Source organism: Populus trichocarpa, chromosome 8 (genome assembly GCF_000002775.5).
Source record: "Populus trichocarpa isolate Nisqually-1 chromosome 8, P.trichocarpa_v4.1, whole genome shotgun sequence".
Taxonomy (NCBI): domain Eukaryota; kingdom Viridiplantae; phylum Streptophyta; class Magnoliopsida; order Malpighiales; family Salicaceae; genus Populus; species Populus trichocarpa.
This window is the reverse complement of record NC_037292.2, coordinates 9,543,513-9,556,950: the sequence shown is the minus strand read 5'-3', so window position 1 is coordinate 9,556,950 and position 13,438 is coordinate 9,543,513. Positions and strand designations below refer to the sequence as shown.

Here is a 13,438-nt window from a genome sequence, read left to right as displayed (position 1 = left end):
ACTGTTCAGTTTATCGGTTCAGAAGTTCATGGATATTCTAACCAAGCCCTTGTCTGCTAATTGATTTAACTACTTGAAACCCAAGCTGATCGTAGTTGCTCATACCTCAATCAACTTTAAGGGGGTGCAGGACAAGCAATTTTTTCAATTTATTTGTTTAGAAAGATCATTGATTTTTTTTATAAATGAAAGTCCCAATTTTAGGATGCGATTTTTGTTTGAAGGTGTTACATGCAAGGAATACAAGTTCTTTTAATGATGATTTTGAAAGAAAGAAAAAATCGGATTAGACTTACATATATGGACAAGATCTCTTATCTAACTTGACTAGACTAAGAATCTATTTGATATTATGGTAATTTTTATTTTTTATTTAATATTTATCTAGTTTTCTAAAAGAGAGAAAATATTAGAGTTTGTTTATTTTTATGTTTTTTAAAAAATATTTTTAAATATTTTTAAATTATTTCAAATTAATTATTTTTAGTGTTTAATTCAAATTATTTTAACATGCTAATATTAAAATAAATTTTATAAATTAATAAATTATTATTTTCAATAAAAAGATATTTTAAAAAATAACACCACCAGTATCTTAGTCTATTTTGTCATTTCTCGCGTGAGTTACATTTTTTGGACCAAGATTACACATAATGTTGTCCTTTTAAGAGGGGGGGCCTCCTTTGCACAAGTGAGCTGCTACCCACGTCAAGTTTGACATTCACTTGCAAAGCAAACTTTGTCAAAAAGAAGGTCATCTAAAGCACCTGGACCACCTTTTTCCAAATCTTTAATTACCTCGACTCAAGGCCACCCTCCAACAAAGCTCTCTCATATATATATATATATATATATATATATATATATATATATATATATATATATATATATATATATATATATATATATTATAATTGACCCTTGAGAGAGACATTAGCTCGAATTGATGAAACATAATGGGGGTTTTCCCATCTCCTTTAGGTTGTTTCTTTCTCTCTTACTTTTAACCCAAGTCTTCGCGTTTAGTTATATGCTTTTGCTTATAATTGTATGTAACCAGCTAGAGTTTGCCCTAATAGGAACCAAAACAAAATTGTTGACCCACCTCACTCTTTATGTCTATCTCCGTTTTGACCAAAACGCGATCCGTTCAAATGATCTTGAGATTGTAGCATCTTTGTGTGGGCGTGGCATTGCCAGTGTTCACTCATTTGTTCTCTATCCATGCAAACAATAAATTACATATACAAGACTCAACAGCTTTGGTATACTTGAAAGGCTACGAAGAACAAAGGAATGACGAATGGATAATTTTGGTTGTATTGAATTTGTAATATTTCATTCTCATGAACCAGGGGAATGGATAATGATCGAAGGAAGGTTCCCACCATCTTGACATTGTAGCCTCAAGTCATCGAATTAGGTAGAAAATTTGAATAATTGCGTTTCTTTTTATGGATTGTGTGTTTAGTAATTAATGTGGTAATGAATGTTTTTGTAAAAGTATTTTTTTAAAAAATATTTTGTATTTCAGCGTATTAAAATTAAATCATTGAGAAATATCTAAAAAATTATCAATATTTTTTTAAATAAAAAATATTTGAAAAGCATGTTAAATTGCGTTAGTAAAACAAGTTTAAAGAGCTTTGGTACGGATAAATTATCTACATCCTATCAAACCTTTTTAGGCTGTTATTATTACTATAGAGTATCTTAATTCCTTTCTTGGATCAAACAGGACGATCCACGATCTTATACAAATGATGGTTTAATGTGAGGTAAAAATGTATTTTAATTGTAGTAATGAAAAAAAATCAAAGAAGCCCCTCCTCAATAACTCAAGTATTTTTTTTATCAAGTATTTTTACTGTTTTAAAAGTTATGAAAAGATAAAAATACTATTATTTAACATCTCTAGATTTTGTTGATCTTGAAGATAGAAGATTATTTGAAATGTATAAAAATATTTGAAAACACTAATATAATTACTCCTATTAATTTTTTAATAATTAATGAACCTATTAAAAAGATCCAAACACCCCCACAATCAAGATTTCTATTTTTTTCAATCTAAAAATAAAATAATAATTTTACTATAGCAATATTATATGAAAAACAGCATCTATGGCTTCCATAAAAACCCTACGCGCTAGCTGTATGTTTTTGTTAATATTTTGATATAACTTTACCGTGACACACATGCCTTATTGAAAATTGGAAACGACCTAGATCCAACCTTAGTAAACTTAATTATGATACGCGGAAATGATACGTACAGAACTTTTCTTTTCGTTTAGTCCTTGTGTATACAATGCGACCGTACCGTGGATGCATTAATTTTCAAAGACTTACAAAAAAGCACTACTCTAGTTAATTTTTTCGTCACCCTATCATGTCTATGCGCGGCTAAAAATCACTTCGGAAGGTTGAGGCGTTCGAAAAAGAATACGAGGTCATGTGTAATGTTGGCGTTGTGGAATATCATCAATGGCGATATGTTGGCTCACCCCTTTTTTTTTCTTTCATGTGTTGAAATGCTAGCTTAACACATCTAGGCCGGTTGGCTGATGATCAAACCATCACTCTTCTAATTCAAACATCCATCAATCTTCTTTTGTTTGTGAGGAGCTACAGATCATACCAGACCCGGAGCCAAGGAACTAGCGAGGTGCTTGGCTCTTTTTTGTGGCATTCTCTACGTACTCTCGTTTTTATTTTATATATATATATATATATATGTGTGTGTGTGTGTGTGTGTGTGTGTGTGTGTGTGTGTGTGGTTGGAGACGACTCCCTGAGAAAATTAAAGTAAAATATCATGAATTGACAGAACAAAAAAAGGGTGCCTTCTCGTCTCAAACTGGCCTCGAGATTAATATGTGATGATTGAGGCAGCAGGACCCGCCATTGCTTGACTTTTGAATCTTGATAATTGAAGATTGGAATTGGGTTGTTGAAAAGTAGAAGGTCGATTTTCGTTTTCTCCTTTTTATCTCATTGGTTGGCTCTATCCTCTGGTCATGCACGTAAACCAGCCATATGGAATGATGCATGCATTGCCTGACCTGGCAAAGAATATGGCAACATTCCTTGACATATACGTTCTGGAATTACTCCTTTTCGTCTACCACACTTTTGATCGAATTCTTCTAGAGCATCACAAACCAGAAGAAATAAAAAATCAATGTGTTAGGTATTTTCGATCCCATTCTCACCGATGTTAATTAATTATATTTGTTTACTATTCTCTTTTTTCAAGTTTCTACTTAATTCCTCAGTACTGCCATAAGAAATCTTGTTTGTAGGTGTCGTGTCCCTTATTATAGGCCATATTTTGATGATTTTTATTTACTTCTCATCTTACAACGGGTCCTTCTTTTGTTTTCCCCCCCCTGTAGACTTGTTTAATATCTCCTACATCAGTAGAATTTAGGAATCATCATGCACCTACTATTGATTTCAATCCATAAAATAAAATAAAAGAAGGAAACTTTGACTACCATTAAAAAAAACACATCTCGTGGAAAAAAATGGTTGTGTTCCTGTGATTCTCCATAACAACTATATTTCACTTTTTAATTAGTAATTTTGATAGTTAGAAGATCTGGAAAATCGTGATATACAAAGATTATTTTGATTTTTAAAGTGTTTTTTATTTAAAAATATATTTTATTTATTTTTGACATCAACACATTAAAATGATCAAAACCCAATAAAAAATATTAATTAATAACTAAAAAAATAAAAATTTATAAAAACATAATTGAATTACAATGACAAACCAATTAATACTAATGTTATAATCATGTTTATTCGAGAGAGGATTCGAGAGAGAAGGAGAGGAGAAAAAAAGAAGAAGATGGTACCCATTTTTTCAAACTTTGAATCCGAGAAAGTAGTTTAGTCATTGCTATGACTTTTAATATAGCATATCAAGATCACCAACTCATGCTACTTTTAACTTAAGCAAGAGCATTAGGGTGCAAATCACGTTTAACTCTTAAGCAAGAGCATTAGGGTGCAAATCACGTGCAAATCGTCTCTACGTGTATTTGGGTTCCCATATTAAACAGCAATTAATTATGTTGCAAAAAGTTTGAATAACAGGACAGATTCTTCATTCCATGCAGTTTGTCGAATACATCTGGAAATTAAGGTCCTGAATCGCGGGATTGGGATACGTTTCACACCTTCACAACTTGAAGGTCAAGGACAATGGTGGGAGTACAAAAGCTCAAACAAATCCAACGGAGACCTTTTTTCCTGTTGGGAAGAGAAAGAGAAGGAACGGAGAAAAGAATTTGATATGAATGGTATCCAGACCCAAATCTGCCCTGCACATTAGTGAAACTCAGTTACCTTTAGTACGTATAGCTAGTTTACTCGTAGGTTGTTTTAGTACGAAATTGATTTAAAATTCATTTGATCACTATTTCGATTCTAACTTAACTACTGTTCCCATTTCATTCTATCACCAGATTTAATAGTTTTGTCGATAATTTTTTATCAACATTTATTTATATTACTAATATATTTATGATTATTTTATTGATATGATTATTAACAGAAAATATTTGTTCCGAAAAAACTCGTAATATGATTATTTTATTGATATAATTTTCTCGGTATAAATTAGCATATCATCAAAAAAAAAAAAAAACATATATAATTTCATTAGTTAACAATACCAATATCATTTCCAGTAATTCTTGCCTTATCACTATTTTTACAACTGCCTCATTTGGCACCTTTAAGGTCCATACCTGTGTTAAATCCTTATTGGTTTGATCAGGAACCTGATAAATCACAATTTTAGCAGTGCAGTTTGACACCAATTAAACACCAAAATCTACAAGAGATTTATGATATTTGAAGTTGGTATCGCTTCGTATCTTGAATTTATACTTTATGTATTGTAAAATATATTTATATTATAGCCGAGCAGCACAACAATTCAAACTAGTGGATAATTAGTTAATCCGATAACCGTTTGATTGAGTTGTTATAATAAATTTGTGATATTGGTTTTCGTTTCCATTATTATCAATTAAAAATAAATATATATAAAAAATTCATTATTGATGTTGTTATTGTCTGAACCTTCGCACCGTCTTCTTTTTACCGGTGCCATCACCATTAACACCATCTACTCCACAGCCATGATAACTTTACGATTACCGCTACAATTTCCATGGCCATCCTCCCAAGAAGTTTCATTCCTTAAAAGGACTCTCTAATTAAAAGATGTATCATTTTGATGTTGGTAATTCAATGACATATTGTTTTATTATTACAAAACATTTTAAAAATTAATACAATAATCCAATCACTTCTAGGCCATCACATAAATTCTTCTTGATTATTGTCTTATAATCAAGGTATTTTTGGACAGATTTTCTGATTTAGGCTGTTGGTTGCGTCTTAAGTAAACCATTACATGAAAAATCCTTCTCATTTCCAAGTGCGCCACTACAACTACCAGTGCATGATTTTCTTTTCTTTTTCTGTTTCTCAAGACCATAAGTATTTTAGGATCAGCTTTCATCTGTAGAAATTAAATCACTTTCCTTTTTTTTTTCTTTTTTCTTTTTGATTAGTGTGGATGTCTGAGCTAGCTTACGCGTACCTCAACTAATCCCACGGGCCCTAAAGTTAACGACCATATAAACCTCCAGTGACCCTGAGTTTTGTAAGACTCGAATTGGTGATTTCTAGAAAATAAATCTAAAGCATGACTAATTAAGCGTCAGCCCTCAAGGTTAATTAAATCACTTTCTTGATCGGTCAAATGCATGCCATTTATGAAACCATATTACTAGTTTTGATACTCTTTCTGTAAATCATGTCAAAAACTCTTCTCTGCCATGTAAATCAAGCAAGACTGCCCTCGCAGGTCCAACGGGCCTTCTCCATCGTTCAAACCGTGAAACTGTAGCTGTTCGCGGGCCTGGTATGAAAGAAGAAGATGGTGGCGCTTGTATTTTCGTTGTTGCAAGTTGCAAGCTCAACTCTCCTGAGATCAAACAATTCATTAAAATCTCAGCTGGGTTTCGTAGTTTTCTACTGGAATAATGAATGAATGGGTCCATATCACAGAATAAAATCAAACACCTTGGAAGAATCAACTTCTCTTCAAAAGAAAACTCTCTTCTAGAAGTTTGATAGTGGATTTCAAATTAGATTAGGCTTGATTTAATTGAGAAACAAGCAATAGCTATTAGCAATCCGGCTCATGTGAAACTTCACTTCTCAATTTCCATCCTGTCTCCAGTTCTCTCAAGCAATTTGGCGTCACACGAACAAAGCAGCACCGAGCAAACAATTGCATACAGCTTAATCATGTTTACTCTCCCTTCAACTTGGGTCCCTAACGGACCATGATTCCATTTTTTTTTTCCAATCTCGGAATCCACTGCACCATAACAAATTAAACTCAGCCCAACAGCCTCCCTCTTCCAAAAATTATCACACATCCGTTGAGCCCCAACGACTGCATGATTGGTTCAAAATATGGATTTAAGTCCACGGAATTTATGAGCCTCTATTCCTCAATTGCAATGTTTGGTTCAATATACCAATCACATTATCGGTGAGTGGGATGAACCCATACAGAACCAGGCATTTACGAGGTTATGCTATGTTTCATCCAATTCCTTCCCAAGAAAGTTAATGGGGATGTCCTGTAATTTTTCAATTACATTCTTCACGCTTGCGATGCAGAGAACGGAAAGATGCATCCACAGTCAACTTGATTTAATCGGTGCCCAAAACTCACTGGTGGAAATCCAATCTCACATCTTTTGCTGCAAAGGTCTCTTCTGTAGTAATGAAGCGTAGCCATGGCACCTGCTATGTCTGTTTGCATCCTAGCTTCCAACTGTAATGCTACTGTCACGAGTATCATCCATAAAGTTCAATTTTGCCAAATTCAAATCCAGTAAAAGATGAGAAACATGAAATATCTGAGCCAGTTAGGAACTTATTGCATGAAAAAGTATAAGAAAATTATTGAGTATTTTACATTTGACTCCACAGACAGTTCCCAGTGAAACAACTTCCCACCAACAGCAGCCAAAAAATCAAACGATCCATTTCTCGTGATTTCAAAGCTTCCTGTCATTAGTATCATGGACAGAAAATGCACAGTAAAGTAAGAACCAGAAACCAAAACAGAAATACAAGAGTAGGAATTAAGCAGTAACTGCATAGAGGAAAAATAAGTATATGTATAAAAATAACAAGTAGATTAACAGTCAAATTGACACCTATGTCTCCAGAAGATTGGAGTTGATGAATTTTTACTATTCTTTCATTCCAAAAACGTAGCAAAGAAAGTTGTCACTAGCAACAAGCCCAATCATTACAGGTATGGATCATCCCCATCGACGTCCATGTACATATCTTTCCACTGCATGTGCTCCAAGAATGTCTAAGATCACAAGTAACATGTCCCAAAAAATCGACTTGTATGAAACATTAAGTGTCACAAGTGTCCTACTTTGTTAATAATTATAACAAGTGCAACAATATCTAAATCAATTTCAAAGATTAGTTGATACATGATCACATGTAGTATGTCCTTTAAAAACTTCACTAGTTGAATTAGGGATTTGCTTTTAAGTTGTTGATTTGATAATTTTAATATCTTTACTACCATGTTTCAGGCTAAATGCGCTTAGCTGCACCTCTAGCAGGTATGCATGTTGTTATGGTCTTTCATGTGCTTCATGTCAAGGGTGAGAGTTTAGTCTCATGTAAGATACAGCAAACGAAAAAGAAGGAATCCATGGAGAAAGGAATGGCGGGGGAAACTGCTCGTTAAAATTTTCAAAGTGAATAATAGATGAAATGAGAAACAGAAAAGATTTTGCAAGGGACACGTGTCTGCACTAAACATTACTGTCCCCAACTTGCTTCCAATAGTTTCCCCACATCCAAACTTATGATGGAATAATGTACTGATGTTGGTGGCTCCTGATGGAGATTTCAAAGGCTTCCTGTCAATGTTTATCCTACTCAATTAAAAAACCAAACAAGTAAGCTAGAGATAATCAAAATCCCCCCCTCTTTTTTCCCATGCAAGCGGGGCTTGTTCATATTACATTAGATTAGTTTTATCATACAGCAAAGGCAGCGAAGTAACACGAGTCAGGGGTAGGTGGTGATTTAAAGTAAGATACAGGAAATGGTTCCAGAAGCAAATAATAGGTACCTCTTCGCTTAATAATTTCTTGCAAGAAAACATAAATCATTAGAATTGATTACAGGTTTAACTGAAACAGAAAGTTCCCAATAAATCGGAGACTTTACAATCATTTGATTGTCATCTCCCATAACTACCACTACCATAATGATGTTCCCTAAAGGAAAATGGATAAGTGATCATCAAGTAGTTCTATGTGAAGAGGGGATTTCCTAAATTTGATACCAAGTAAAATGATTGCCTTCCATATACCAATGTATACTGTGTTTCAAAATTTGAGTGTTTGGACTTGGAATGGCACTATTAGTTTGAACTAGTTGGTCCATCTAGATATGAGCTACCCCAACCTATCACAACATCCACTGGGGACTGAGACCCTACCAAATTCCCATTCTTGTTCTACATGTGATGCACACCCTATATTTGAACCTTAACTTGGCAGAAGCAACATTCACGGCTTCACAAACAATCAAATACATTGAATAACTGACAAGGCCACGGAAAAATTCAGTCATACTAAAAGCTACTAAAAAGATACTAAGCACTTCTATGAGCCAATTTCAACACCTAACTATAATGTTTTGAGAGAAAGGTCACAGGAATTGTGGAGGACACCCACAATACACTGGGAAATGTATGCTTCCAGAAAACTATTCATGGTTCAAAAGTTGATATACACAACAAATAATCTCATGCATTTTGAACAAAGTTATCATTTTAAACTAGCTGATCTTCTTGAATCACCCTAACACATCACATTAATAAGCTCAGGGCATCCTTCCACATTTCAGTTCCATATTAACATTCACCACTTCACTTTCAAACCTGATTGATTGATTGACCATAAAAAAGGAAACCCCTTCCAACTAAAAGTGAATCCTAGACTCCTAGTTCACTAAATCATTGCAAAATTATGAGTTAAAGGAGGCTTTAGATTACACACAGACAATTCGACCACAACAAAGAATCTAGCATCATCGATGAGAGGGAAGCAAAGGAAGCCTCCAACTAGACAGTCAGAAACTTCATAATGAATTAAGCTTAGAACCATCAATCACTAACTGAAAAAAACCACAACCTAGGTCATATAATCAAAAACCAAATCTCTAAATTCAATAACCCAACGACAAAAACCCAATTATTAGTAACCTACCAAATTATAACCAGAAATCCAAGAAATGCGAACAAAAGCCCCTAAATTACAATCAAACTCTGGACTCGTCCAAAATTTGCCCTGATAATCTGAAAAACTTTAGCTCAACATAAACCCACTTTGGATAAACACCACCAAAACTTATTAACCCACTAAACAAAACCTCCCAAATTTCTCAAAAAATTCCCAACAAAACCAATATACCAAGTCCAACAGAAAGTGATCAAGGTTACAAATTTAAGAAAAACCCACGTACCAGAACATTGAAAGAAACAGAAACTAAGCATTTGCAGTCTTCGGAATGAGAGGGATGGTTCCTTGTTTGTGGGATTGCTTGAGTTTGGCCTCAGCTTCACGGATCTTCTGCATCTGAAGCATTCGCTCCATGACAAGCTCATACTCACACTTCTCATAAATATGGCGCTCGCTCTCACACTTCCATGGAAGAAAGAACTCGGCGTGCCTACACTTGTTGAGTGGGATCAGCAAATGGGCGCATTGGTCTCTATATGGAATAGGGACCCTTGCCTCCACCATTTCTTCCTGTGTTGCTATCATTGGTTTCGATGATCCTGGCACTTCCATCTCTTTCTTTTCTTTGATTCTTGGATTCTTCCTGCTAAATTAAAATTATGCCTCTCCTCTCCTCTCGTCTCGTTTCGATTCAGTTCCGGCAGGTGTTTCTCGGACTTCAGTTCTCATGTTTTGGAGACTGTAGCAGCCGGACCGGGGGAGGATAGTGCTGTGGGCTTTTGGTTTAGGTTAATTTTCATTGGGCCACTGTGGCCTTCTAAAGGAATATATATTAATTATTTTACTCACTCCAAAAAAACATTCAAGTTTCATGAAAGTTGTAAATTATAGCATTCAGGTTAGTATTATGAATATCCTATCAATACTCGAAACGAGGTCGGGTTCGGGTATAAAAAAATTCATATTCAATTAAGTTTAGTGGTATTCAGTCAGTTATTATAGATTCTGGTATGGATAATATAAAACCTGTATCCATTACTGTAAGATTAGCTTTTCAATGAAAAATAAATATAGATTACCCTTTCCTTTCAAAGAATATGAGCATTTCATTTCACTTTTTTAGCTTTGCAACCGACCTCATTTAACAGGCATATGCAGTTGCCATGTATAATAAAGAAGACGAAGTTCTGCTAGCTTACAGTTTCGAAGTGGTTGCAATCAAGGAACGAGAAGAGCATGTAAGAGTAAGTTACAAGTCTTTTGTTCTCGGAAGAGGAAAAATAACAGTAAACTATAAACCTTTCAATAAGCACCACTAGTTTTTAAACATTAACCTTTCAATATTCTCCATTATTTCTCGTCTCTACAAATCTTGATGTGCCCTTATATAATAAGCATGCAGTTTCCAGAAGGCATTTTCGGTATGCCATGGAGCCACATATTGTTCGGAGGCATGGTGATGATGTCCAGAGGACAGCTTCAAAGAGGTGAGTTCCAACTTTTATGATCTCGATGACCTTATGGAGATTGTCTTTTGGCCAATTTTTTCCAAGAAAATTAAGTTCCTGAAAACTTTTTTCTAAGTGAGATTCTCAAAGAATTGAATACCAACTTAATCTTCTTTGACAACTGAGCAGGTATGAATTTTATCAAATGATGGTTTGTATTTTATCTAACTAAACCTCATTACACATATGGGTTCTTGCAATCTCACTCACGTGTAAGCTGTTAGTAGATCCCAAAAACCAAGATGACTGAATTTTGCTTGTTAGGTTGATGGGCAAAGTTGCAGTCATAACTGGTGGTGCTAGAGGCATTGGGGCAGCCACAGCAAAAGTATTTGCAGAAAATGGAGCGAGTGTTATCATTGCTGACATACTCGACGACCTAGGGACCTCCCTAGCTGATTCCATTGGAGGCCGATACATACACTGTGATGTTGTTAATGAAGCTGACGTAGAATCAGCTATAAATCTTGCACTGGCATGGAAGGGGAAACTAGACATCATGTTCAACAATGCAGGGATTTCTGGCACTGAAGGGAGCATCACCAACTTAGACATGGAGCAAGTGAACTACTTGCTCTCAGTTAACGTCAACGGAATTCTACATGGAATCAAGCACGCTGCAAGAGTCATGATCAAAGGCCAAAAGGGAGGGTGCATCATATGCATGTCAAGCTCTGCAGCCATCATGGGAGGCCTTGGATCACATCCATACTCACTGTCCAAAGAAGCTATTATCGGATTGATGAGAAGCACTGCGTGTGAGCTAGGGGTACATGGAATTCGTGTCAATTGCATTTCCCCTCATGGTGTCGCCTCAGAGATGCTTGTTGGTGCCTACAGAAAGGTCCTTGGGAAAAAGGATATGACACCTGAAGAAGTGAGCAAGATTGTTGGAGAGAGAGGGAGTCTTTTGAAAGGAAGAAGTCCAAGCCTGGAAGATGTGGCACAAGCTGTAATGTTTCTTGCCAGTGAAGAAGCTGGGTATATAACAGCACACAATCTCGTTATTGATGGGGGTTTTACCTCTGCCAGTAGTAACATGAGTTTCATCTACCAGTAGTCAAAACAGAGGAACAAATGATTGCAGGAAATTAGTAGAAAAAGGAATTGAAATGGAAAAATGCAAGCTACTTTGACGGTTTAACTTTATTTAAAGTTCCAATCCAAGCTATCTACCAACGAATACATAAGAAAATATACCAAAAAATCAGGATAAAGTTTCAGTAACTTTAGGTTCGTAGCGTTTCTTTGCTGTTTCATCCATCATTTTGAAATAGATAAGATTCATCCAATTGCTAAATCTGCCACTGCCAGGGGGTATGGCCAAACTGCAATGACCGACCATTCCCATTTTACCTTCATCAAGAAAGAATTTACTTGGAATCTCCAAGACTCTTAACAGAACATCGTAAACTTTCACATCTTGTCCAACAAGAGGAGTAAGTAAACTGCAGATGAAACTCCAATTATCATTTTCCTTGAATTATTGAGCCAAACTGGATATGAATTAGACAGGCATATTATAATATACACTCGGTCAACTTCGTCCTTCAGTTATCGGACTACCCCCCGGTACCGGCTGCCTCCTTGAATGAAACGTCCTGAATCATCTCCCGATACATGTGGCGGGACTGCTACTTTTTAACAGTAATTAATAGATTGGCCATCAAGCCTGACCAATTAATATCCATTCACAAGTTGCAGAAACGTGTGTCTAATGGAGATGTGACTCCTTCTCTGGGTTGATGTGCATACATTCTTGGTGAATAGGACTGAGATGGCTAGAAAACAAGTTACATTGAAGGATTATTTTAATGTTTTTTCAGAAAAAAAAAAACACAAAAACAAACACTCACATTTTACCGGCCACATAATTTTTAGTTTGTTTATTATCATGATAATTTTTATGGTTATAGTTTAAAAAGATATATTTTCAGTTGTGATTTAAAAAAAAAATTAAAAAAATATATATTTAATTGAAACTGTTGTGAGATTGATTTTTGTATGAAAATTAAATAAAAAGTAAGTTTTTATAAATAAAAAATAAATTATTTTATCATATAAAAAACAAAATTTGAAACTTAACTCTATATATATATATATATATATATATATATATATATATATATATATATATATATATATATATATACAGAAAATATTTAACTAACCGGATTTTCATGCGTGTTGATGAGTTAAAAATAGAAGATAACAAAATATCAAACGGTATACTAGGATACATTCAGTTCAAGCAAGCCCAACTAACCATTTGTCTTTCATTAGATTTTGGGTCAAACATACTGTTCTTAAGAGTAGACAGACACAAAGCTTCGTGGATCCCCTCGACCTCTTTATTCAATGGTCGAGATCATTTCTCAGAAGTGTATCTCAGGATCAGTATTTGCTCTCAAGTCATTGTCAGCTGCAATGAGGTGGTCGGTTTTAGACCCGGCAAGGCATGGCAGAACCCATCGTGATCCGATATTTATGAGTATTTATGAGTTGATTAGTACTGCACTCCCTTTTGTACTAACACAGCAGATTCAATATTGTACTGCGCCACCTCTTGTACTTACAGATCGTATATGTTTAGTACAGGGA

General features: G+C 34.8%; 2 protein-coding genes across 2 annotated transcripts; one reads left to right on the top strand and one right to left on the bottom strand.

The window, feature by feature from the left end:
- Positions 1–6,917: 6,917 nt before the first annotated feature.
- Positions 6,918–10,154, bottom strand: LOC7457835 (NADH dehydrogenase [ubiquinone] 1 beta subcomplex subunit 7). Its single transcript, XM_002311522.4, has 2 exons — positions 9,613–10,154; positions 6,918–7,113 (listed from the first exon to the last, which is right to left on the bottom strand). The coding sequence occupies exon 1, from the start codon at positions 9,939–9,941 to the stop codon at positions 9,636–9,638; it is 306 nt and encodes a 101-aa protein (XP_002311558.1). The 5' UTR covers positions 9,942–10,154; the 3' UTR covers positions 6,918–7,113; positions 9,613–9,635.
- Positions 10,155–10,682: 528 nt separating this feature from the next.
- On the top strand, positions 10,683–12,064 carry LOC7471453 (short-chain dehydrogenase reductase ATA1). Its single transcript, XM_002312457.4, has 2 exons — positions 10,683–10,816; positions 11,102–12,064. The coding sequence occupies exons 1-2, from the start codon at positions 10,758–10,760 to the stop codon at positions 11,895–11,897; spliced, it is 855 nt and encodes a 284-aa protein (XP_002312493.3). The 5' UTR covers positions 10,683–10,757; the 3' UTR covers positions 11,898–12,064.
- The last annotated feature ends 1,374 nt before the right edge of the window (positions 12,065–13,438 follow it).

Excerpts from the sequence above, each read along its gene's own strand:
- LOC7457835 (XM_002311522.4), bottom strand. The coding sequence starts at position 9,941 with ATGGAAGTGCCAGGATCATCGAAACCAATGATAGCAACACAGGAAGAA.
- LOC7471453 (XM_002312457.4), top strand. The coding sequence starts at position 10,758 with ATGGAGCCACATATTGTTCGGAGGCATGGTGATGATGTCCAGAGGACA. Across the intron at positions 10,817-11,101 it reads CAGAGGACAGCTTCAAAGAG|GTTGATGGGCAAAGTTGCAG; the intron begins GTGAGTTCCAAC and ends TTTGCTTGTTAG.